We start from the raw sequence: 27,062 nt of genomic DNA on the forward strand, positions 1-27,062 counted from the left end.
AACGGCATGCATAATCGAAACAAAGACCCAAAGTCACCGGAGGGATGACGGAAGGGTTGCCAGCTCCGAGTTGGGAAATACCTGGATATTTTGAGGGTGGAGCCTGAGGAGGGCGGGGTTTGGGGAAGGGAGGGACTTCAATGACATAAAGGCCAATTGCCAGAGCAGCCATTTTCTCCAGGGGAACTGATCTCTATCGGCTGGAGATCAGTTGTCATAGCGGGAGATCTCCTACTACCTGGAGGTTGAAAACCAGAGATGACAGCGAGGGAAACCACTATAAGTAAAAGGCCGTTTCCCAGTCTTGTTGATAAGTGAGCGCAAAAAACCCTTTCCCCGTGCAAAACATTGCCTGCAGCAGGCCTCCTCTGCCAATGCCCTTTACGGATTTCTGATGTCAAGGAAGAAGAAGCGATGGGAGAAACCAGACTGTTCGGCAGATGGAGCGGAGCGACAAAAGAAGAAACGTCAAATACAGCAGCCCTGAGGATTCGGTGTCCCAATCTCCAGCTGTTGACTGTTCTCAAGGGCACTGAAGAAGTGCCACCCAACCAACCTTCTTCCCTGAATGCTGATAACCTGCTCTCCCCGGGTCTGACTCATGGGGGGCGCCAATCAAGCAAAAATGATCTTCAAACAAGTTACTCTGAAGTGCTCAATCAGCTCTAGGCCGGCCAGCTTACCAAGACTTTTTCCCTGGCTCTTAAAGGAATGTTATCTACATTGGCCTTTCCGAAGCAGGCTCAATCTTTCTTACCGCTGACTCTCTTCTAAAGAGCTGGAAGAAAGATTTTCTGCTTAGCCCAATTTGAAGAGCAGTGAGACGCTGGGGAGGGGGGAGGGATGCTTCAAGGCTTGGAAATAGTTCAGAAGGACCAGACCTTGGAAAACGCAGTAGCCCGCCCCGCCGCCCCCAACAACAAGAAAAGCTTCCGCTGTCTGAACTGGAAAACCCAGGCACAAAGATGGTGGTTTTGGGAATCTGGTGTGGATAGTTTCGCCTGTTGAGTGAGCAGCCTGTTTGGTTTCCCCCTGTGAGATACCTCCAGGGAGTCACTCTCTGCCCGAATTTTCCTCCGGGCAGGACTGCTGCCGGGACGCAGGCCGACATTAATTCAGAACCTCTCTGGGGGCAGGCATCAAGTCCGGGGCTCAAGAAAGGTAATGGTTATAACAGCGTATGAAAACTGTACAGATCCCTTTAGCACCTTCCGCTGTTTCCCAAAGGCGACCGAGGCCTTGGAATCGTCTCCAGCTTTCTGAAGAGCAGCAACAAGGTCCCGCAGCCGACTCGACTCTCGCGCGGCTGTTTTGGAAGAGGCCGAACTTCCGCTTTCCCTCCGGATCTCCGCTGCATCAGTTCATTCCAGGTCACGACTAGGCAGGCAAACAAAGAGATTTCAGCCAATGCGCACTGGTGTCAAAACACGTACAAAGGAGGCCTGCGCGCCAAACTCCTGGCTGGCGTGTGCACGTCGCTGTGTACCTGGGACGAGTTTGGGCGGCCTCCAGTTTGCTCCCTGGGAGAGGGGCAAGAGTGGGAGAAAAGGGGGACAGGTGAAGGTAAGGGATAGGCGTCATGACCCCGTAACGTTCGTGAGTTCTGTTTTTTATGTTGTTGTTTTTTCCTTCCTCCCTTTTGCTCTGACTCATAGTCCGGGTGCAAAACACGTGTCTGGCACGAACCCCAAACAAACACTCGCTCGTGGGCACCTGGCAAGGTGCTATCTGGTCTCCAGGGATTCCAGGTATTCCAGGGCTAAGTCGTAGCAGAAGTGGTACTGTTCCTTTAAGGGAAAGGGGAGGGGGGGAGTGAGAGAGACAGACACAGAATGAGTCAAAAGCATATTCTGCACAGAAAGAAAATTACTAGCAAACGCCAAGTATGTGTGTGGGAGTGGGGGTGTCTGGCTCTACAATGGGTAGGGTTGCCAATCTCCAGGTGGTGGCTGAAGATCTCCCGCTATTACAACTTTTCTCCAATCAACATCAAGCTCAGCAGTGTCCACTCAGACTGATAGCAGGTCTCCAGGATGTTAGGCAGAGTTTTCACATCTAGGGTTGCCAACCTCCAGGTACTATGAAAAGGAGGTGTACTGATCAACAATTGTGGAATCCTAAAGGAAAAAATCTCAGTACACAGCCACCAACATTTTCAAATCTTTAGTATAGTTCCTTTGAATTTAATTCAAATTAAAGTTAAGGAATTTAATTCAAAGGAACTATACTAAAGATTTGAAAACGTTGGTGGCTGTGTACTGAGATTTTAACCTCCAGGTACTAGCTGGAGATCACCTGCTATTATGATGGATCTCCAGCCAATAGAAATCCGTTCCCCTGGAGAAAATGGCCACTTTGGCAATTGGACTCTATGGCATTGAAGACCCCGCCCTCCTCAGGCTCTGCCCCAAAAGCCTCTCGCCAGTGGCAAAGAGGGACCTGGCAACCCTATTCACAGCACCTACTGCCAGATCCTTTAACTGGAGATGGCAGGGATTGAACCTGTGACCTTGTGCCTGCTAAGCAAATGTTATTCCACTGAGCCATGCATGGTGTAGTGGTTAAGAGCGGTGGTTTGGAGCAGAGGATCTAATCGGGAGAACCGGGTTTGATTCCCCCACTTTTCCACATGAACGGCGGAGGCTAATCTGGTGAACCGGGTTGGTTTCCCCACTCCTACCCATGAAGCCAGCTGGATGACCTTGGGCTACGTCACAGCTCTCTTAGAGCTCTCTCAGCCCCACCTACCTCCCAGGGTGTCTGTTGCGGGGAGGGGAAGGTAATTGTAAGCCGGTTTGATTCCCCTTAAAAGGTAGAGAAAGTCGGCAAATAAAAACCAACTCTTCTTCTTCTACACAGTGTAAAATGGCTGCGGGTGTGAGACGTGAGAAATCGAGCCATCCTGGTACGCGCTCTCCAGTAACGTGCTCTCACTTTTGTGACAGCTCTATTGGTACAGCCTTGGACAGAAAAGGGAAAACAAACAAACAAACCCGAAAACCGCCAACAGTTAAGAACGGCTGCACCGCTTTGATCTTCAATTATCCCCGAGGTAACAGCTCGCCGTGTTTGTATATGAGTCCAAAGCAAATTTCAGGACGAAAATCATACTGCACGGAGGAAATAAATAATGAAAGCGGGCACAAAGCCAGAGAACGGAAGGAGGTTTCTACTGTTGGGATATTTGCCCGGGGAATTCAAAGGGCAGGGCGGGAAACGGGGAAAGGGTGGAAGCGCCCGCATTGCAAAAGACAAGGTAGGCCAGGAATTAGATGAAAGAAGCTGTGTTTTGGAAGAATGGTCTCTGGTATAGAAAGTGGGGGAGGATTATTGATAGCAAGCAAATTCTCCCCCCCCCCCACACACACAGACCAAAATTGTGGCTACTTTCTTGAGCTAAGAGGAAACATGGGGAACAAATACCTAAATACCTAAATAAATACCTAAATACCTACCTACCTAAATAAATAAATAATCTCCCAGGACTAGCGTTGCCAACCTCTAGGTACGAGACGGAGATCTCCTGCTAGTTCAACTGATCTCCAGCTAGGGTTGCCAGGTGCCCGCTGGGGGTGGGCAAACCCCCAGTAATGTGCCCCTCTGCCCGCCGACCAGCTGAGGGCCGGCGGCAATCGTGCGCTTGCCGACACGGCACTTCCGGTTTACAATCAGAAGTGCCGCCTCGCGAGGAGCCTTAGACCACTCCAACTCGCTGAGGCCCTTTACCACTCAAACTAAGAGTCTGAGTGGTCTAAGGATTCTTGTGAGGTGGCGCGAGCACACGCGCGCGTGCACACACACAAGATCTGCAAAGAAACCTCCTGCTGAAGGTGAGTGGGGACCTGGCACCCCTATCTCCAGCCGATAGAGATCAGTTCCCTCGGAGAAAATGGCCACTTTGGCAATTGGCCTCTTATGGCATTGAAGTCCCTCCCCAAGCCCTCCCCTCCTCAGGCTTCGCCCATAAAGCCTCCCGCCTGGCAGCCCTACCCAGGACTCTAAAAGCTTTCAGGAAGTAGAGCCAGGCAACTATTTAGGGTTGCCAACTCTCGTTTGGGAAATTGGAGGGGGGGCCTCATTTTGTGGTTGGGGACCGCTGACGCAGGCCTTTTAACAATGTGGATGAACACCAGAGGGGAGGAGAGAAATCAAAGGAAGAAGTCATCTTCCTAAAAGGTGCAAAGCTCCCAATGCTTTCAGGCTGAGAGAGAGAGGAGTTTGTTCTCCTTCATAGTCATGTGGAGAACTTCTGTAGCGCACAGGGCCAAATTAAATCAAAAGAGTTTCCATCTAGACATTAGGAAGAATTTTCTAACTGTTAGAGTGGTTCCTCAGTGGAACAGGCTTCCTCGGGAGGTGGTGAGCGCTCTTTCTCTTGAGGTTTTTAAGCAGAGGCTAGATGGCCATCTGTCAGCATTGCTGATTCTATGATCTAAGGCAGATGATGAGAGGGAGGGAACCTTGGCCATCTTCTGCGCATGGAGTAGGGGGTAACTGGGGATGTGGGGGGGAGGTAGTTGTGAATGTCCTGCATTGTGCAGGGGGTTGGACTAGAAGACCCTGGTGGTCCCTTCCAACTCTATGATTCTACCATTCTATGAAATACTCCAAGGGTGTAAAATTCATAAAGCTTCTCTAAAATCAACCAATCAAAAAGCTTAGGCAGATAATATTGCGGGTACAAGGAAATACACGTAGGGTGAGGGAGCTGATTCAGAGACATGGCCCTTGGCCATGCAAATTTGCCTCAAGTGAAGAGGAAGAAGAGTTGGTTTTTATACGCAGCTTTTTCTCTACCTTTAAGGAGTCTCAAAGCAGCTTACAATCGCCTTCCCTTCCCCTCCCAACAACAGACACCTTGTAAGGCAGGTGGGGCTGAGAGAGCTCTAAGAGAACTGTGACTGGCCCAAGGTCACCCAGTTGGCTTCAAGTGTAGGAGTGAGGAAACAAACCCAAACAAGCCCAACCTCCTTGTCAAGAACATTCATTTATAGGAGCCAGTTATTGAGTTTGGGCAATATCTATGTTTTAATTTGGGTTTATAGTTTTAAAGTCTTTGTTGTGTATTTTAATGTTGATGTTATATATATGGTGTGTGTGCATGCGCTGTCAAGTCACAATTGACTTAGGTTTATTTTTGTTGTTTTTTTGTGTGTGTGTGTGTGAGTGTGTGTGTACAGTGCCGTCAAGTCGCAGCCGACTTATGGCGACCCCTTTTTTGGGGTTTTCATGGCAAGAGACTAACAGAGGTGGTTTGCCAGTGCCTTCCTCTGCACAGCAACCCTGGTGTTCCTTGGTGGTCTCCCATCCAAATACTAACCAGGGCTGACCCTGCTTAGCTTCTGAGATCTGACGAAATCAGGCTAGCCTGGGCCATCCAGGTCAGGGTGACTTATGGTTACTCCATGGGATTTTCAAGGCAAGAGATGTTTGGAGGTAGTTTGCCATTGCCTGCCTCCATGTGGGCTGAGAGAACTGTGACTGGCCCAAGTTCACCCAGCAGGCTTCATCTGGAGGGGTGGAGAAACAAACCCAGTTGACCAGATTGAATGCATGAATACATGCAGCTGCCTTATACTGAATCAGAACCTTGGTCCATCAAAGTCAGTATTTTCTAATCAGACTGGCAGCAGCTCTCCAAGGTTTCAGGCAGGGGTCTTTTGCATCACCTACTTGCCTGGTCCCTTTAACTGGATCTGCCGGGGATTGAACCTGGGGCCTTCTGCATGCCAAGTAGATGCTCTACCATTGAGCCACAGCCCCTCCCCAAGATCAGCGTCTGCCACTCATGTGGAGGAATGGGAGTCAAACCCAGGTCTCCAGATTAGAGTTCGCCACTCTTAACAACTACGCCATGCTGGCTCTTGATATATATGATAGATTGTTCTTATTATGTTGGAAGCCTCCCTGAGCTCGGTAGTGCTGGGAAGGGCAGGGTACAAATCTAATAAACAAATAAATACATAACTGGAATGGCACTAAAGCTGCTTATGTTTCCGCTTGCATAACAGTGGATCCAAGCCAGTGTGTTGTATGGGCATAAGGAGCCACATTTAGCTGCTTCAACTGAGGCTGGGGGGAGATTAGAAAGTGTTCGTTTTGCATTTGCTCTTACCCTGCAATTTGGCCAAAAAGTCATCCAACTCAGTGCCAGGGACTGCATTCTTTTTTTATTGCTTTCTCTTAATTCCTTCCTCCCCCCGCTCCTTACGTCCTCCAATTGTGATTTAATTCCTAATGCAATCAAAACCTCCCAGAAAATCATTTCATTTTGTCAAGTTAGAGGTCTGATAATCCAGGCATTGCTAATGTCGTATTTTTCCCCCTCTGGTCCTGACACTTTTATACGAGCATTTTATTGATATCCCGAAAACTTTTTATGCTGCCTTTTCATACTGACGTTCCGGGTGATTAGAATACTGTACCAGCAAAACTGTACGGATGTTAGAAATAAGGGCCAATTCATGCAATTCAAAGTCCTTGTGGCTGCCACAAGCACTTTGTATCAGGCATGCAAGGGTGGTTCTGTGTCTCCCGGAAGCGCACAAGCCCAATTCTGATTGCAGCCGCAGCACGAGAGGAGAAAAGCCTTCAGACTCCCACCCTATTTTCATGTCCTGAAACAGACCCAGGGAGAGGGAGTCATCGGTCATTTATGCACGAGAGTTTTACCTGAGGTTTGTTGCTGGCTGGACCCACACTTTCCTGTCGGGAATCTATGCCCCAGCAGTCTCCAAGCTCAAATCAAGTTCCCGCCCCTTTAAATGCTGCTATGTAATTGGCTTATTTGTAGTGTTTACTGTGGAGAAAATTCTCCCCCAAAAACCCAATTGCCACATAAAAAAGCATTTTAAGAACAACATAAAAAATGGAGCAATCTGAAAGGGGGGGAAGAAATCCAAGCCTCGATTCTAAAAAGATTTTCTTCTGCTCAGAAAGAGCTCCCAGGAAGCAGGAAGTATTTCAATCCCCGCCTCTGGACAGGCTGCTTTGTAAATGGCTGTGAGCGAAACCAAGCTTGCGTGTCCCGCACTTTGCCTTAAGCATGGGGATTTCACCCAGGCTTTGCTCACGGAAGGTGGAAGAGTCGGGTTAACAGAGGAACGGGAAGACCCGGACATTGTGAGGGCTGGCACCAAGGTCACCACTAATGGATAGAAAACTCATGCGTAACTCCAAGGAACAACTGAGACAGACTGGGGGTGAACATGAGTTAAAGTACCCATGCATAAACGACCATCATTTGTTCTCCTGAAAAACTTACATGTACCCATTGTTACACCTATTTCCCATTGGAGGAAACAGAGGTTTCCTGGGGCCATTGCAGGAAACATTGTGGGGAAGATGGCTGAAATCTAGGGTTGCTGCCTCTGGCTTGGGAAATTCCTGGTTTTTTTGGGGGGGAGCTAGCAGAAGGTGGAGTTGGGGGAGCAAAGGGAGCTCAGCAGGGATGCGATGCCATAGAGAAGTCATTTCCTCCATGGAATTGGTTACAAAACCCAATTGTGAGGGCTGGCACCAAGGTCACCACTAATGGATGGAAAACTCATGCGTAACTCCAAGGAACAACTGAGACAGACTGGGGGTGAACATGAGTGAAAGTACCCATGCATAAACAACCATCATTTGTTCTCCTGAAAAACTTACATGTACCCATTGTTACACCTATTTCCCATTGGAGGAAACAGAGATTTCCTGGGGCCATTGCAGGGAACATTGTGGGGAAGATGGCTGAAATCTAGGGTTGCTGCCTCTGGCTTGGGAAATTCCTGGTTTTTTTGGGGGGGAGCTAGCAGAAGGTGGAGTTGGGGGAGCAAAGGGAGCTCAGCAGGGATGCGATGCCATAGAGATGTAATTTCCTCCATGGAATTGGTTACAAAACCCAGGAGAACTCCAAGTCCCGCCTGGATACTGGCAACCCTGCTGAAGCTAGCTCTTGGAATGCTGTGATCATGTTAAGTACTGGCCCTGTGTGCTTCTGGGAGGCACAGCAATCTCATCATAAATCGAATGCAAAGTCCTCGTGGTGACTTGAACATACGAAGCTGCCTTATACTGAATCAGACCCTTGGTCCATCAAAGTCAGCATTGCCTACTCAGACCAGCAGCGGCTCTCCAGGGTCTCAGGCAGGGGTCTCTCACATCACCTACATGCCTAGTCCCTTTAACTGGAGATGCCGGGGATTGAACCTGGGACATTCTGCATGCCGAGCAGATGCTCTACCACTGAGCCACGGCCCCTCCCCTAGTATTTGAACACATGAAGCTGCCTTAGACTGAATCAGATCCTTGGTCCATCAAAGTCAGCATTGCCTACTCAGACCGGCAGCTGCTCTCCAGGGTTTCAGGCAGGGGTCTCTCACATCACCTACATGCCTAGTCCCTTTAACTGGAGATGCCGGGGATTGAACCTGGGACATTCTGCATGCCGAGCAGATGCTCTACCACTGAGCCACGGCCCCTCCCCTAGTATTTGAACACATGAAGCTGCCTTAGACTGAATCAGATCCTTGGTCCATCAAAGTCAGCATTGCCTACTCAGACCGGCAGCCGCTCTCCAGGGTTTCAGGCTGAGGTCTTTCACATCACCTACCTGCCTAGTCCCTTTAACTGGAGATGCTGGGGATTGAACCTGGGACCTTCTGCACACCAAGCAGATGCTCTACAAACTGAGCCACAGCCCCTCCCCTGGAAAGGCCATGCTTTGTATGCCAGACATATTGTCCAGTGATATGGGATGAGTGGAAAAATGCCCTCGGGCAGCTTGATTTTATGCCAACTCCCGCAATCCTTTGTAACCTGACTGACCCCCCCCCCAAAAAAAGGGTTTAAAGTCACGAGAAGAAGGAACAGATCTGCTCGCCACTTACAAAAGTCTCAACCATATTTGGCTTGTAGTTTCGGAGGGTTTTTGCAGCAAAAAACACATCCACCATCTTGTGGCACTTGATCATCTCCAGGATCATGGTGCAGGCGCAGAAAGTGCCGCTCCGTCCACCCCCGTTCCTGGTGGAGAAAAACAAAAGAATGGCATGGAGACATTCAGTGTGAAAAGTAGTCCAGTGGGAATAACATAACAGAGAGTGGCACGGGGTAGCCGTTGAGTTGTGGGCAAAGATAAATCCCTCTGCCACGCAACTTGCAGGATGAGGCCCTGGGGCATTCACTGTCGACATGAACGACCTTACAGGGCTGATGTGAAGGTAAAAACGGGAGGAGAGAACCTTGTATGCTCTCCTGAACTCCTTGGAAGAGTGTCAAGCTAAAAATGTGCTAGGAGGTAGAGTGTTCACTTCCCATTTAACCTGGCCGCCAGTACATCGGAAGGGCAGAGCCTCAGTTTAATCCCGGTTTAGAGTTCTGGCTTGTGAAGTAAGAAACAACCCAAAACGTGTAGGTGAACATTGGGACTGGCTAATTTTTATCTGGTAAATTATTGGTTTTAACACTTTTTAAATTGTTATATTTTTAAACAAGAGAGACCCTAATCTCTCACAGGTTGTATCTGGTTGTTTTATTCTGGCCTTTGCCATCAATAAATTTATTCAGTTCAATTCAACCCAAAATGTGTTGATGTGCCAGATCTGGAATCTGTACATACATGCTGTCAAGTTGCAACCAACTGATGGTGATCCCAGCAAATGGCTTTCAAGTAGGGTTGCCAGGTCCCTCTTCGCCACTAGTGGGAGGTTTTTGAGGTGGAGCCTGAGGAGGGTGGGGTTTGGAGAGGGTACTTCAATGCCATAGAGTCCAATTGCCAAAGCGGCCATTTTCTCCAGGGGAACTGATCTCTATCGGCTGGAGATCAGTTGTAATAGCAGGAGATCTCCAGGTACTACCTGGAGGTTGGCAACCCTACTTTCAAGGCAAGTGAGACGCAGAGGTGGTTTGCCACTGCCTTCCTCTGCAGAGCTTCCCTTGGGGGTCCCCCAAGTACCAACTCTGCTTGGCTTTCACAATCTAATGTGATTGGACTATACGAAGAAGCCTTTCTTTCCAGATTTGGGATATCACAGATTATGTCGTTTATAACAAATCAGGACTTGGTCAGTCTTGTCATGGTGTGCAAGGAACAAGAGGGAGGAAGCGTATGACCCGGAGGATTTACTGGCTTGTTCTCATCACGAACAAACAACCGTTTGCTTGTGATGTCTGAACGAGGCCAACGTCTGTCAAAAGCGTATGATCGGGGCTCCAAAACCAACAAGCCCTCGTCGTGTGTCATGCACGGCGAGGCAAAAATCTTTAATGGCCACAAATTGCGTTTCTGATTTTCTGGTGTTTGATATGACGACCTGGGCATAGACCTCAATAAACAGACATCTGTATAAGTGGGGAAAATGGAAGATCTTGCTTTACCTTCCCCGCGTGCAGACATACCACACCGCAAGTCCTTCAGGGCACGGATTCCCATTATAGTTCATCAATCTTTTACACCTCGATATAACCGTGTTCACCAGACTCGCGTGAGGTCGGCGTTTGCCAGCTAGCAGCAACCCCTGTTTTCCTTTTCCAGCTCTGCGCCTCTGCGCCCACTGGAGAACTCTGTGTTTTTCTGAACGACCCTGCCAAATTATCCTTAGGCTAATGAAGACAGGCAAGACTGTAATTCATTTTTGATTAAAAGCTCGCTGGGTGCCCCCTTGTCAGTTTGGAAACACGACTATTTATTTATTTGCTGCATTTCTTTCTTTTCTTTTCTTTTCTTTTCTGTTTTTTTTTTTTTACTTTGCTTTTCCAGCCAAAAAAATAATTGGCTTCCGAACTGGCTAATGGTAATTAAAAACCAAGGCAAATGTTAATTAAAACAAAACAAAGAAGGCTGCTCGGGGAGGGCATCAGAGAGGGGAGTGCCTGGCTCCTGTCCCCCCTCCCCCAGCCTCAAGGACAGCTGTCAGTAAGCCAGCATGGTATAGTGGTTAACAGCAGTGGTTTGGAGTGGTGGAATCAGCTACCTAGGGAGGTGGTGAGCTCCCCCTCAGTGGCAGTCTTTAAGCAGAGACTGGATAAGCACTTGTCAGGGATGCTCTAGTCTAGGCTGATCCTGCATTGAGAAGGAAGTTAGACTAGATGGCCTGTATGGCCCCTTTCCAACTCTATGATTCTATTAATCATCACAAATAACATTGAATAACACACTTTCAATCCACTTTGTGGCTGGATTTTGCTGTTGTGAAACGGCAACATCCACTTGCAAACGATCGCTAAAGTACATTGAAAGTGGATCGAAAGTGCGTTATTCAGGATGTGTGAAAGTGCCCTGAGGTTTGGGCAGGTTTTTTTCTTTGTTTCTTTTGGAATTCTTAAGACGCAACCCACAACGTGCTTGTTTTTCAAACAGTGGTTGGTCATGCTGGGGGAAGAAAGCTGGGACTCAAACCAGAGCTTGACTGTCAAGAGTAGATGGATAAAGAGACAAGACCGGCTTAGCTTTCCTCCTCCTCCCCCCCCCCCCACAGTGCTGGAGAAGATTAGATGAGGAAAGATGCTCTACCTTCTCCTAACCAAGATATGAGTTCAATTTCCCTCCATCTCCTGCGTTTTCTTTCTAGGTGAAGACAGATCACATTCTGTCCATTGCCTGTCTGTGCATTCCAAATCCCCACCCATACATAGGCACGGCTTTAGGTACACAAACAACATCCATAAAATTGTAACCGAGAGCCTTGGTAGAACTCTCTTTATACTGATTTGTTTGAGGCTTCTTTACTGAGCAGAGCTTTACATGTACAGACATACCTCATTTTATTGCACTTTGTAGATATTGCATTTTCGAGCAAGTCTTCGTGTCTCTGTCATTTTTTGGTCATTCTCACAATATTTCAAACTTTTTCATTATTATTACAGTACATTTTTTAGACATAATGCTATTGCACACTTAATAGGCTACAGTATAGTGTAAACGTTACTTTTATATGTACCAGGAAGCCGAAAAATTTGTGTGACTCGCTTTCGTGCAATATTCGCTTTATTGCGGTGGCCTGGAACCGAATCTGCAATATCTCCGAGGTATGCTTGCACAGTGGTATTTGATAAAGGGTAAGGCCAAATACTGACACCCCCTCCCCCCAGATAATACTTACAAACAATGGACAACTGTCCTCCCGTCGCCGCTCTCCCCCTGCCACTTCTCCACCTGGGCCAACAAATGCAGGAAAGACTTCTTCGAATCGGGGGTGTCTCTGTAAGCTGACCACCTCAGGTACTGGAAGTGCTGAACCATCAGGTGACCCTCCTGTAACTAGAGAAGACACATTGGTATTTTTCCCCTTTATGGTATCTCGTTTACATTGCCTTCAGAAATATTTGGTGGGGGGATATCAACAGTGATTGTTAATTTTTCATGAAACGAAAGAATATCCCCACTACCTTTTGCATGCAGTGTAAAAATACCCTTGGCTACTTTTTTTAAAAAAAGAAAAACCCAGGGATAAATTTGACAGGGGTCAAAGAAGAGTAGGTTTTTACATACCGACTTTCTCTACCACTTAAGGAAGAATCAAACTGGCTTACAATCACCTTCCCTCTCCTTCCCACAACAGACACCCTGTGAGGTAGGTGGGGCTGAGAGAGTTCTGAGAGAACTGTGACTATCCCAAGGTCACCCAGCTGGCTTCATGTGTAGGAGTGGGGAAACAAATCCAGTTCACCAGATTAGCCTCCGCCGCTCATGTGGAGGAGTGGGGGAATCAAACTCGGTTCTCCAGATCAGAATCCACCGCTCTAAACCACCACTCTTAACCACTACACCACTCTCCTTTGCTGAAGAACAGGAAAGAATGCTGTTTAATACTTTAGTGATATAGTTAGCTTTGCAGTCTAATGTGGTCAGAGAGCTCTGGAAGGAGAAGGATTGGGGGCACAGAGCTGAGAGAGACCAGGATTTAGGTGGGGTGAGAGCTGTGGAGATCACTTTCAAAGCAGAGGTTTGTAAGGGAAAATCAAAATACGATGGGAATCAGGACTGGCTTATGGGATGAACTTCTGGTACTCTGGCTGACATTAACTCTATAGTACTCGGTCAGGGTAAGAGACAAATGGCAAATTTCTGAGAGTTCAGCTAAGTTTTATCTCTCTCTCTCTCTCTGTGTGTGTTAAGTGCCATCAAGTCACTTCCGACTCATGGCAACCCTATGAATCAAAGTCCTCTAAAACGCGCCCTATGCTTAACAGCCTTGCTCAGATCTTGCAAACTGAGGGCCATGGCTTCCTTTATAGAGTCAATCCATCTCTTGTTGGGTCTGCCTCTTTTCCTGCTGCCTTCCACTTTTCCTAGCATGACTGTCTTTTCCAGTGACTCTTGTCTTCTCATAATGTGACCAAAGTTCGACAGCTTCAGTTTAGTCATTTTAGCTTCTAGGGTCAGTTCAGGCTTGATTTGATCTATAACCCACTGATTTGTTTTTTGTTTTTTGTTTTTTTGGTGGTCCACAGTATCCGAAACATTTTACTCCAACACCACATTTACTTACAGTATCTACATGAGGCCTTTTTAGTCATTAAGTTCCTGGCACTCCTAACCATGCATACCAGAAGAGTGCGCTATGCGTGATCCTCTTGATACATGGAATTATCATTTTGTCTGAATCAGAAAAATGCATATATTTCAGCTTTAGCATGTGTAAAACCATGTGTCTGGTACCTGTGATCTCGATACATGTGGTTACCATTTTGTTTGAATTGGGCAAAATAAGTATATTCCAGCTTTCGTACCTGCAAACCCATGTCTTGAAAAAACAGGGTTTCTGACCACATTTATGGAAGCCAAAATAGATTATTGACAAAATGGGGATAGCACATACTGAAGTTGGAACCTACCAACATTTCTACTGGTGACATAGGGAAGGAGAGGGAGGAGGAGGAGAGTTGGTTTTTATATGCCGACTCCAACCCAAATACGATCACAAATAATGCACTCTCCCAGTATGTGGGGTAGGAGCAATAGAAACACAATGACTGAAAAAGACAAAGTTATTAAAGCTCTCAGATGAATACAGCTAGCTTTATTTTCAAAATCTGCAAGGTGAAAGGGGACACACCACTTTCTAGAAACTCCCCATACAGTGTCTTAATTCCTTGCTGATTGCAGCATTTCGCAAATCTTTTCACCTTCAGCATGGTTTAGTGGTTAAGAGCGGTCGTTTGGAGCGGTGGACTCTAATCTGGTGAACTGGGTTGGTTTCCCCACTCCTGCACATGAAGCCAGCTGGGTGACCTTGGGCTAGTCACAGCTCTCTTAGAGCTCTCTCAGCCCCACTTACCTTACAGGGTGTCTGTTGTGGGGAGGGGAAGGTAAGGTGATTGTAAGCTGGTTTGATCCTTCCTTAAGTGGTAGAGAAAGTCGGCATAGAAAAACCAACTCTTCTTCTTCATCAGCAGCTGCTCTGTTTGTTTGTAAGGCCCAACCGGGGTTACATGGTGACTATGATGATGTCTTGGCACCATGTAGCCAATCGTGTCTGACTTCACTACAACCTTCCTAAGGGCAAACAAAGCCAACGTTTTGCCCTCAGCTTTAAACTGATGGGAAGAGAGGAGGGAACATTTCAGTGGCTGAGGCAAGCCAGCCATGCATCTACTTGGTTTCCTTGGCAACAAGGATGAGTTCCTGTCCCAACCCTACTAACATTTTCACACCTTCTTCAGCCTCCCAAGGAATGGTGAAAGGGGAGTGAGTGTTTTGGGAAGATGGGATAACGCTGGCAAAATTTCCCCCACACCTTTAGCTGGAAACATGATCACATTTGGGGTGTGTGTGTGTGCTTTTCCTAGTATAGTGGTTACAACACTTTAGGAAATCACACATCCCTTCTAAACTTACCATATCTTAGCTTTACTGAGAAAAGACTCATTGTTCACATAGATAAAAGTGGTTAAAAGCCAATTCCCAGTCATTCTACTCAAGATCCTAGGTGCTAAACATAGTCTTGGGGCCTTGCTGCTAAGCCTGTGAGATGGAGCCCTAGACTTCCACCGTAATTTGAGCATTGCTCACTCCCCACTTTTAGTGGCTCCTGTGGATACACATTTTGGGAAGTCCTAATGGTTCACTGGTGTAGTGGTTAAGAGCAGTGGTCTCTAATCTGCAGAACCAGGTTTGATTCCCTACTCCTCCACATGAGCAGTAGACTCTAATCTGGTGAACCGGGTTTATTTCCCCACTCCTATACATTAAGCCCGCTGGGTGACCTTGGGCTTGTCACAGTTCTCTCTGAACTCTCAGCCCCACCTACCTCACAAGGTGCTTGTTGTGAGGAGGGGAAGGGAAGGTAACTGCAAGCTAGTTTGAGACTCCTTAAAAAGTGGTAGAGAAAAAGCAGGGTATAAAACCAACTCTTCTTCTTCTGACATGGATGGCCCAGGCTAGTGTGATCTTGTCAGATCTCAGAAGCTAAGCAGGTTGGTCCTGATTGGTACTTGGATGGGCGACCACCAGGGAATACCAGGGGCACTATGCAGAGGAAGGCAACAGCAAACCACCTCTGTTAGTCTCTTGCCAGTCATTCTGGCAAGCGTGGTGTAGTGGTTAAGAGCAGTGGTTTGGAGTGGTGGAGTCTTATCGGACAACCGGGCTTGATTCCCCGCTCCTCCACATGAGCGGCGGAGGCTAATCTGGTAAACTGGATTTGTTTCCCCACTCCTACACACAAAGCCAGCTGGGTGACCTTGGGCAAGTCACACTCTCTCAGCCTCACTTACCTCACAGGTTGTCTGTTGTGGGGAGGGGAAGGGAAGGTGATTGTAAGCCAGTTTGAGTCTCTCTTAAGTGGTAGAGAAAGTCGGCATATAAAAACCAACTCTTCTTCTTCTTCTTCTTCTTGCCTTGAAAACCCTATTGGTTGCCATAAGTCAGCTGCAAACGGACGGCACTTTACACACACACAATGGTTCATTGACTTGGAGAAAAGGCATGAGGTAGGGGACACAGGAAATTGAAGTGAACCAAGCTGATTATCCTGGCTGTTTGTTTCTCCCCAAGTTTCTTGTGAGACCCAGAGAGCACATGCCGTTGAGCCTATGACATTTAGTTCCCTGGGAAGCTCATTTCCATAGTGGCTGCCTGCAAATTATTCATGAAGTTACCTGCAAGACAAGCACTGGCAAGGGCTGGGAAATGTGGGAGCTTCTGCAACTTATTAAAACCGGCCCCTGCAGCTTCAGCAAAGGAACAGACAGGAAAGGCCTGCGCCACCTCCTTGCCGATCCAATTATGCCAGACAATGCAAGGCGAAATCAGAAAAAAGGGAGGAAAAAGTTTCATCAACCAGAAAAAAAAAGGCTTTTAAAAATATGAAGAAACAATTTAATCATTAAGAGTTAGCGGAGCAGCTACAGCTCAGGGGTGAGGCATCTCAGCTTGGCAAGCAGAAGATGCCTGGTTCTGTCCGTGGCATCTCTCATTAAAGGGTAGCAGGTGTCGGGAGAGACCTTTCTCTTCCTAGGTCCTGAAAGAGTGTCTGCCAGTCAAAGCTGAGAGCACAGAACTTGGTTGCCAATGGTCTGAGTCTGTAGCTTAGAGCAGAGAACTTGGTTGGCTAATGGTCTGACTCTGAAACTGATAGCACTGAATGTGGATGGCCAATGGTCAAAGTCTGTAGCTGACAGCACAGAACATGGTTGGCTAATGGTCTGTCTCTGTAGCTGATAGCACTGAATGTGGATGGCCAGTGGTCCAAGTCTGTAGCTGAGAGCAAAGAATTTGGTTGGCCAGTGGTCCAAATCTGTAGCTGAGAGCACAGAACTTGGTTGGACAATCATCCGAGTCTGTAGGAAACACCTTCAAGGCTCTGAGTTGCTTTGTTCAGTGAGAGTGGAGGTAAACCACAGGTGAAACTTCCTTCAAAGCTTAGAGATATTTTTTTAAAAAGGATTTGGGATGAGAGACTTTGTGCTATTGTCATGAGTCTATGGCAACTGTGTAAGTTGGTGATGGACCAGCAAACTTTCTGCTACACTGCAGCTCAAAAAAGTGGGATGTGTTCATTCATGGACCATTATGCAAATGAGCACATCTATAATTTTTTTAAAAATATCTAATGTTATTCATTTCTTATGCCATTCCCTTGGGAGGAAGTGCCTACGTCTACAACTATTGACTTTTCTACTGACAATGAGAGGTTTCAGGGTGGAGTTTGGACACAGAACAAGGAAACAGTCACACTAGAATGACACATCACTCTTGGTTTCATTTGATTTAGGAAATCCATCAATCTCATTTGTCAGTGGGAATACCCTGTTCCCTGTAGTTCTCAGTGTGGGTGTGTGTGTATAGCTGAGGTGGACCAACAAACTATTGAGAGCAACTATATACAGTTGAGAGCACCATATTGTGCAACTATATGCAGTTGCACAATATGGCAGGTACTTGCTGTACACTACTGATGCTATGCCTACTTTCCCTCTAGCCCAGATTTCTGAAAGGATGTGGGTACCATTTCATGACTAGACAATGCAGAACCTAACTGAGAAAGAGAAATCTAGCCTTGTTCCGATGTCCTGTGTGCCCCTCTTGCAGCTGCCATAGCTATGCATTTTTCCAGAATGTATTTTAAAAAATACCCTGCAAATGCTCACATTTCAAATTCAGCATAAAGCAAAACAACCGAATCACATTAGATGAAAAAAAAAACATTTATAGACATGCTTATTTGCACAATGGACCATTAAGGCATTCCCCCCCCCCTTGGTACATTATTCCTTTTAGTGTAGAAAACCAGCTGTTGGGGGAGGGGGATCAGCCAACTATTCTTCTTGACAGGCTAGCTGGGGGGCAAGGAAACAAATTCAGTCAAGCAGGGTCCCACCTGTCATCTGAAGCAGCATAGTCCAGATGCTGGTTGACCATGTCAGTGAGAACTAGGCCCAAATCTTCATTGGTGGTGGACAGTGCCATCCAGTTGCAGCCGATTTATTGACACCCCGTAGGGTTTTCAAGGCAAGAGATAAACAGAAGTGGGCTGCCATTGCCTGCCTCTGCGAAGCAACCCTGGCCTTCCAAGGTGGTCTCCCAACCAAGTACTAACCAAGGCCTACTCTGCTTAGCTTCCAAGATCTGACAAGATAGGGCTAGCCTGGGCCATCATCAGGGTCAAATGAATGTTACTATATACCAGTGGTTCCCAAAGTGGGCAGTACCACCCCCTGGGGGATGGTGGGATTACCTAGGGGGGCACTAAGAGGCAAGGGGGCAGCAGGGGGGCACTAGAGGTGGGCTCCTTCAACTGTGTTGTTGGATAGAGTAGGGGGCACTGGGGTTGAGTTTGTGGAACCAAGGGGGCGGTGGCCCGAAAAGTTTAGGAACCACTGCTATAGACAATAAAAACGTGGTCCATTAATATTCTCACAGTCACTACTCATTCTTCACATGTTCTCCCAAACACTCAAGAGCCCCTCTGGTCATATAATATAGAAGAACAGGAGCCAAGTTACACTTGGGGAGGTGCCATGGCTCAGTGGCAGAGCATTTGCTTTGGACGCAGAGGGATCCAGCTTCAATCCCCAGCATCTGCAGTTCAAAGGACCAGGCAGTAGGTCATATGAAAGATCTATACCCAAGCCCTTGAAGAGCCACTGCTGATCAAAGTAGACAATAATGGCTTTTAACAACCCATAATGGTCGCATCATGTGTACACACAGGTGTGTGTAAACTTTTTTTAAGGGACTAATTAAAGAAAAAACCAAAAGAAAAATCACACATCCATCACCAACACAGCCAACGCATTCCCCAGCAGGGCATAAGAACATAAGAAAGGCCATGCTGGATCAGACTAAGGTCCATCCAGTCCAGCAGTCTGTTTACACAGTGGCCAACCAGGTACCTCCTGGTGTTCAATTAAGAACATAAGAAAAGCCATGCTGGAACAGACCAAGGCCCATCAAGCCTAGCAGTCTGTTCACACAGTGGCCAACCAGGTGCCTCTAGGAAGCCCACAAACAAGACGACTGCAGAAGCACCATCCTGCCTGTGTTTCTCAGCACCTAATGCTTCTCACCCGTGTTATATTCTGGACTCGGAAAAGGCGAGCGATAACATCCTCATCTGTGGATCTCGAAACATATTCGACTTCCATCGGGCCGTACTGCTGGAGTCCTGGTTCTGGCCAATACTGCACACAAGGCTGAAGAAAGAGAAAGAGCAGAGAGTGTGAACTGGTGGGATTGCAACATGAACCGCCAGCATTGGTACTCTTATTTATTTGTTTGTTTATTTGTTTATTTATTTGGCATCCAGTCACAGCCAACTTATAGTGCCACCCGTAGGGTTTTTTAAGATTATTATTGTTTTTATAGAAGGGTACAGAAAGTAGAAAAAGGGATACGGGGGAAAGGTCAAATCTGATTCGTCTTCCGAGCCTTATGCAATCTAAAATATCATCATATCAAAATATCACCATTTGTCTTAATCATGTCAACGTTACTATCTGCATCCATTAAGTAATTTCTACATTAATTCTCTAAACTTATTGTTTTTAGTAACTGTTCATGGCACGTGAGTAATAATCATACAAAGGTTGCCATTTTGTCATAAATTCATCCATAGAGTTCATTTTCAGCAAGTGAGTTAGCCTGGCCATTAATGCAAAATCCAAAAGTTTACTGTTCCATTCTGTGATAGCCGGTATTGTGTTAGATTTCCAATATCTACCGTAGACTATTCTAGCAGCAGAAGTTGCATATTGATATATTCAAGGGAAGAGATGTTCAGAGGTGGTTTGCCATTGCCTGCCTCTGTGTAGTGATCCCTGTCATTCCTTGGTGGTCTCCCATCCAAATACTAAACAGGGCCGACCCTGCTTAGCTTCCAAGATCTGATGAGATCAGGCTAGCCAGGGCTATGCAGGTCGTGGAACAAAAAATACAGAGGGTCCAGTAGTGCGTTGTTTAGCAGAAGAGTGTCATTTAAATTCAAACGACAAAGGTCTTTGAGAGGTCAGAAAATTCCACAAGTGGTCACGTTTTACCCAACAGTGAATGGGCTGGTGTAAGATTGCAAGCACCCTGCGTAAGATGCCTTGAACTGGGGGGAAAGGCAGGGTTTAAATATCTGAATAAAGAAGTAAATAAAATGAGGTGATCAAATCACCAAAGCTAGGGTTGCCAACATCCGGGGAGAAGGATTGAAGTTCTCCCAAAATCACAACTGATCTCCAGACTAGAGATCAGTTCCCCTGGAGGAAATGGCAGCTTCAGCAGCAGATCCTCATGTATCACATCCCCACAGAGGGCCCTCTCCTCCTCAAACTCTACCCTCCTCAGGGACTGTCACTATCACCATTCCTACTGAGCCTTGCCAAGTATGTTCATGAACCTGTGTTTACAAGCACATGTAAATAGGATTGCCAGGTCCCTGTTGCCACCGGCAGGAGGTTTTTGGGGTGGAGCCTGAGGAGGGCAGGGTTGGGGAGGGGAGGGACTTCAATGCCATAGAGTCCAAGTGCCAAAGCAGGCATTTTCTCCAGGTGAACTGATCTCTAGTGGCTGGAGATCAGTTGTAATAGCAGGAGATCTCCAGCTAGTAGGGTTCCCAGGTCCCTCTTTTCCACTGGCGGGAGGTTTTTGAGGAGAAGCCTGAGGTGGGTGGGGTTTGGGGAGGGGAGGAACTTCAATGCCATAGAGTCCAATTGCCAAAGCTGCCATTTTCTCCAGGTGAACTGATCTCTATCAGCTGGAGATCAGTTGTAATAGCAGGAGATCTCCAGCTATTACCTGAAGGTTGGCAACCCTACATGTAAAACATACAAAATGTGTCCATCCCCGCCTCAGAGATTTGCATTCTAGAGATCCTGGGAAGGACACTGAAGCCTGACGAATGACAATTCTAGCAACTAGATTCATTTTAGCAAGGCATTGCTCAAAGGCAAAAATCGGAACAAAATCAGGACAGTGGTTTTCCAGTGGCAAGGAACAGAAATCAGGGACCATCCCTGGTAAACTGGGACAGTTGGAAAGTCTGCTTGCCTTCAGCCAAAAAGTTGTGATTCTGTAATCTTCTTCCTGCTGAGCTGAAAGTAAATTCTGACTTGGAAATATCAACATGAACTTTAATATTCCTAGACATTGCTGCCGCCAGAGGAGGAAGATCGCCGATAGCAAGGTATCCGCCCCTCGCTATCTCTCACCCGGCCACATGGCTGATGCATTGCTCAATTCAAGGGTCACAGATGTGATTGTTTGCAAGCCACGACAGCCGGGAAACCAGCGTCGATACAAAATATATGATGTTTGTCATTGCACTTTAACAAAACATTTAGCATTTGGGGCCTTTGGACAGCTCGGGCCTAACTGCATGGCAAATGTGTTTGAGAAATAATTGGTTATTAATAGGGGCTATAAATCTCTTTGATCTCGATGCCTTCCAGACTCGGAGCTATAATTTGGATATTAAAACTTCCTTCGGCAAGACATAGTTCAAGCGAGGGATATACCCTCTAAGTCACCTTTCAAAAGCCGCTCGCTGTAAAGGCTGATTTATCGGCTGTTGGTGTTAAACTGGTAAACATTGAAGATCTGGCCAAACAACATTATGCGGACATCCGCCAATGAATAAAATAGCCAGCGGGGAGGGTCAGAAGAGGATAATGAAGGAATACAAAAGGAAGAGCTGTAACAAAAAGATATGGGGAAGGGAGGGAGGCAGTGCAAAAGCCTCTGAAACTATGGGCACTTTCACACACATTCCAAATAATGCACTTTCAACCCACTTTCAATGCACTTTGCAGATGGATTTTACTGTGTGAAACGGCAAGATCCACTTACAAACTATCGTTAAAGTGCATTGAAAGTGGATTGAAAGCGCATTATTTAGTATCTGGTGAAAGTACCCTAGGATAAAATGGTTTCCAATGTGTTAAGCTGCCCTATAGCGAGTCAGGCCATTGGTCAATCTATACTTGTCTCAGTATCTCAGGCAGAGATACCCCTCTCCCAACATCCACTACTTGAGATGCTGGGGACTGAACTGGGGCAGGACCTTCTGAATGTAAAGCTCGCCTTGCCATGATGCCTCTGCTGTTTTGGATTTTTTTTGCAAATTGTTTTCACAGTGAAATTACTTTCTCCAGTAGTAGCATCATGGGCAGCACACAGTTTATTGAAATGTAACAAATAATAATACTTGAATGTCTTGTCGAAGGCTTTCATTGTCAGAGTTCATTGGTTCTTGTAGGTTATCCGGGCTGTGTGACCGTGGTCTTGGTATTTTCTTTCCTGACGTTTCGCCAGCAGCTGTGGCAGGCATCTTCAGAGGAGTAACACTGAAGGACAGTGTCTCTCAGTGTCAAGTGTGTAGGAAGAGTAATATATAGTCAGAAGGGAGTTGGGTTTGAGCTGAGTCATTGTCCTGCAAATTATTAAAGGTAATGTGCTAATCATTGTCCTGTAAGTATCAAGATAATGCTCTAAAGAGGGTGTGGTATGTTAATGTGGAACCATTGTATCCTGAAGTGATCTGTTAACATGTGGAATCCAAAGCTAATCCGCATGGCTATTGTGGACTGTAGTCTTTGTTAGTCTGGAGGTATTCAGAATGAATAAGGCTTGGCTTCCTGTCCTGAAAACCTCTAGACTAACAAAGACTACAGTCCACAATAGCCATGCGGATTAGCACATGTTAACAGATCCCTTCAGGATACAATGGTTCCACATTAACACACCACACCCTCATTAGCGCATTATCTTGATACTTACAGGACAATGATTAGCACATTACCTTTAATAATTTGCAGGACAATGACTCAGCTCAAACCCAACTCCCTTCTGATTATATATTACTCTTCCTACACACTTGTCACTGAGAGACACTGTCCTTCAGTGTTACTCCTCTGAAGATGCCTGCCACAGCTGCTGGCAAAACGTCAGGAAAGAAAATACCAAGACCACGGTCACACAGCCCGGATAACCTACAAGAACCGACTTGAATGTCTGTTTTGATTTACCATGCATAGTAAATTGAGGCAGTGCAACCGAGTACATATTCCAGAACTGTTTACAAACATGGTAGGATCGGTTCTCGTGGGAATGCAAATAGTGCAGTCAAAGAATATGCAAGGTTTTATGGGAAACAAAAGTAGATGACCCTGGAGAACCCTCACAAACTTTCATGTGTGTCCTTTAATGCTTTAGATCAAATACTCGTTTGGGGCTTGTCGTCCTTGCTGGTAGAAAGTGCTGTCAAATCGCATCTGATTTATGGTGACCCCGTAGAGTTTACAAGACACGAAAAGACTGCCTATCTAGGGGGTAGCACCCCCTAGACTTCCTTGAGAGTCTCCCATCCAAGTAATAATCAGGGCCAACCCTGCTTAGTTTCAGAGAGATGATGAAACTGGGCTAGCCTGGGCCATCCAGGGCAGGGAGTTACCCCCCAGGCACCTGAAATTTATACTAAGGTCTGTTATCCCCTTACAAACCACATCAGAGAACAACTCTTGGCTTAGGATGTACACCTGAAATAGGAAACACGCTTTACAAGCCTCCAATGTTTATAATCCAAATTCAAACTTCGATAGAGTTTGGAGAAGGCTATTCTCTACCGGTATCTGAATTCATGAGGTCGCAAGGTCTCTTGTGTGTCTTAGCAACACCGCCCACAGCTATTGAATTCAGTGTCAGAATTTGACGAGGTTGGAAACCAACAAGCAAGGGGAATTTAAACACTAGGAAAGCCTGAGCTCCAATCCCACCACAGGAGGACTGTTGAAGCTGTTGGATTTCCAGACAGCAGCAGCAGCAGCAGCAGCAGCAGCAGCAGCAGCAGAAGAAGAAGAAGAAGAAGAAGCAGCCATTGAGTTGCAACTGACTCATGGTGACCCCATTCATGAGGCATTCCAGGCAAGAGACGAGCAGAGGAGCTTTGCCATTGCCTTCCTCCGTGTAGCAACTCCCAGTCTTCCTCGGTGATCTCCCATTCAAGTAATAGCCATGGCCAACCCTGCTTAGCTTTCAAGCTCTAATGAGCTCAGGCTAAGCTGGGCTATTCAGGCTGCTAAATACAAATTAATTGCTAAAAATGAATACGTTAATGCCCTGACACCTCTTAATCCTGACATAGTTTAGGGCCTCAGCAAGTCAGACAGCCCCTTGCACTGATGTCTGCGCCCCCCTTGTGCCAGCGCCCGTGCCCCTTGCGCTGCCAAGACTGGAACGGATGCCGGTGGCAGGCCTCTAACGCCGCCCTCCCTGCCCTGCCATGGTAGTGAGGCCCTGGGACGCCGGCTCAGCTTCCTAGGAGTGGTCCAGGAGTGGTCCAGGGGAGTAGCCACCTTCAGGCAGCCTCCTAAGCCCTTTCAGGCCAGGAATACCCCCTTTGCCCTCAACTCAATGTATGCCACCTTTTAGGTGGCGTTAGGGTTGCCAACCTCCAGGTACTAGCTGGAGATCTCCCGCTATTACAACTGATCTCCAGCTGATAAGAGATCAGTTCACCTGGAGAAAATGGCCGCTTTGGCAATCGGACTCGATGGCATTGAAGTCCCTCTCCCCCCAAACCCCACTTTCCTCAGGCTCCGCTGGTGACAAAGAGGGACCTGGCAATCCTAGGTGGCTTATTCCCACGGGGCTCGAGGGTGAGGGCAGCATTTTGGCTTCGGTGGGGTGGGGGAGCTGAATCCTCCTTTGGAGGCGGCGCGGCGGCACCCCCTCCAGCCACCGGCCCAGCTCTTCCCCTCAGGAATGGGCTGCCCGTCCTGGCCCAATGTTGCCTCATCTTCATTTTACATACCCCCACATTTACATCCGCCCTGGCCTAACGTGGTTAGCTGCTTTTGATTTCCTTCCATGTCAGTTCCTCCCAGAGTTAATTTCACTCCTGAATAAACTCCCTCTGGCCTTTTGGAATTACCAGGCCTCCTGGGTAAGGGTAGCATCGGGGATAATGTTTATTTTCCCCTGTTCTGTTATTTAAGCACACAGTAGTGCTCTTTAGCTCAGCAAGCACAGCTGACAAAGGAAAGCTCCTCTTCACCCGAGGGGGGCCTTTAATTCATTCGTGTGCTTACTCCTCCGGCAGCGCAACAACTGTAGGCTTGGGTCATTTGCACTGAAGTGTCTGATCTCGACTCATAAAATAATGCAGTTAATGAAGTCTTCTCCAGACGTCCATTAAGAGTCTGTAATACTAAATTTATGTTGGGGGGAGAAAATCCAATACGTTTTTCGGTCAAATTAACATTACAGGCTTGTAATGGGCTTTTAAAACTGCTCTGAAGCTGGTAAGAATGTTTTAAGGATCTGGAGAGGGGCGATCAAAGTTAGAACGCCTCCTGACATCTTGAGAATCTATCATCTAGTCCCTTTCTATCCAGAGGGTTTGCGATGCCTTAAATGGGTCATCTGTATTACATTTGTATTACATCTGTAAAATTTGCACTCTATCACACAAGGAATCTTCTAAATCCTTTTTTTTTTCCTGTCACGTCATAGCCGACTTATGGCAACCCCGTAGGGTTTTCAAGGCGATAGACATTCAGACAACCAACAGATGAACACATGAACACTGAAGCTGCCTTATTGGCTCATCAAAGTCAGTATTGTCTACTCAGACTGGCAGCGGTTCTCCAGGGTCTCAGGCAGAGGTCTTTCCCATCACCTACCTGCCTAGTCCCTTTAACTGGAGATGCCAGGAATTGAACCTGGAACCTTCTGCATGCCAAGCAGAGGCTCTACCACTGAGCCACAGCCCCTCCCCAACCCTGGACTTTCTTGGTGGTCTCCCAACCAAGGACTCATCAGGGCTGACCCTGCTTTGCTCTTGAGATCTGATGAGATTGGGCTAGCCTGGGCTATCCAGGTCAGGGTGCCAAATCCATAGGAAGTCTCATATCAAAAAGACAGCTTTGAGGTGTTTCCACATGACCAAATATAAAAAATATTAATTCCATGGAATTCTTAAGCATATTTACTCAGAAGTCATTTATATCGTGAGAGATGTGCTTTCTAATGACTATGTTTAGCATAAGTCTTAGGATTTAAGTGTAGCGTAGGGAGCCAGCATGATGTAGTGGTTAAGAGCGATGGTTTGGAGCGGTGGACTCTGATCTGGAGAACTGGGTTTGATTCCCCACTCCTCCACATGAGCGGCGGAGGCTAATCTGGTGAACCGGGCTGGTTTCCCCACTCCTACGCATGAAGCCAGCTGGGTGAACCTGGGCTAGTCACAGCTCTCTTAGAGCTCTCTCAGCCCCACCTACCTCCCAGGGTGTCTGTTGTGGGGAGGGGAAGGTGTTTGTAGGCTGGTTTGACTCTTCCTTAAGTGGTAGAGAAAGTCGGCATATAAAAACCAACTCTTCTTCTTCTTCTTCAATATGGCAGTGTCACCTGGTTCAGTAACATCTCTAATCAGGATAAGTTGTCACCTGATTATGTGCAGAAGCTATTTTGACCTTTCACAGGTGGTTTCCTGCTCTAGTTCTCAGTACTGGAGCCACCCTGCCAATCTCCTCGTCTGTGACTGGTAAAATATTGTTCGCCCCATTAGGATACAGAATGCTGAATAACGTGCATTCAATCTCAACAACCTCTGAAGAACGGGACACTATTTGAGATGCGAAATGTGTGGGATGACAATAAAACAGCACACGCTCGTGGCATAGAAATGGGGGGAAATCTGCCCGTCTGTGTTATCAGGGAGTGAGCCTGTTGGAAATCATATATCATCAACTCTTTGGCACAACATGCCACTGCTGGCTTTTGAAATGGATTATTCACTGCAAGACTAGGAACCTGTTGCTTGCCTAAGAGGAAAATGCATTTCATTCTTTCAGGTACTGGGGGTGGATGGAAGTGTATCTCTTTTGGCAAACCCTCATTTCCTGACATTTATTATTAAGTAAAAAAACAGGACCCCTGAGCTGGATGGCCCAAACTAGCCCTATCTGGTCAGATCGCGTAAGCTGAGCAGGGTCTGTCCTGGTTAGTATTTGGATGGGAGACCACTGAGGAAGTCCAGGGTTGCTACATAGAAGAGAGCCAGCATGATGTAGTGGTTAGGATTAGGAGTGGTGGAGTCTAATCTGGAGAACTGGGTTTGTTCCCCCGCTTCTCCACATAGCGGCAGACTGGTGAA

The 27,062-nt window shown here is 46.9% G+C and overlaps 1 protein-coding gene across 8 annotated transcripts in view; it reads right to left on the minus strand.

The window, feature by feature from the left end:
* Positions 1 to 1,635: 1,635 nt before the first annotated feature.
* PTPRU (protein tyrosine phosphatase receptor type U) overlaps positions 1,636 to 27,062 on the minus strand; it is a 444,404-nt gene continuing 418,977 nt past the window's right edge. For all 8 annotated transcript variants that reach the window (XM_056846270.1, XM_056846269.1, XM_056846268.1 and 5 more), the window contains 4 exons: positions 18,994 to 19,119; positions 12,084 to 12,241; positions 8,871 to 9,006; positions 1,636 to 1,787 (listed from right to left, as the gene is read on the minus strand). In XM_056846270.1, coding sequence (XP_056702248.1) covers positions 1,725 to 1,787; positions 8,871 to 9,006; positions 12,084 to 12,241; positions 18,994 to 19,119 — 483 coding nt within the window. In that variant the 3' untranslated portion in view covers positions 1,636 to 1,724. The remainder of the gene's footprint in view (positions 1,788 to 8,870; positions 9,007 to 12,083; positions 12,242 to 18,993; positions 19,120 to 27,062) is intronic.

Source organism: Euleptes europaea, chromosome 3, assembly GCF_029931775.1.
Source record: "Euleptes europaea isolate rEulEur1 chromosome 3, rEulEur1.hap1, whole genome shotgun sequence".
Classification (NCBI taxonomy): domain Eukaryota; kingdom Metazoa; phylum Chordata; class Lepidosauria; order Squamata; family Sphaerodactylidae; genus Euleptes; species Euleptes europaea.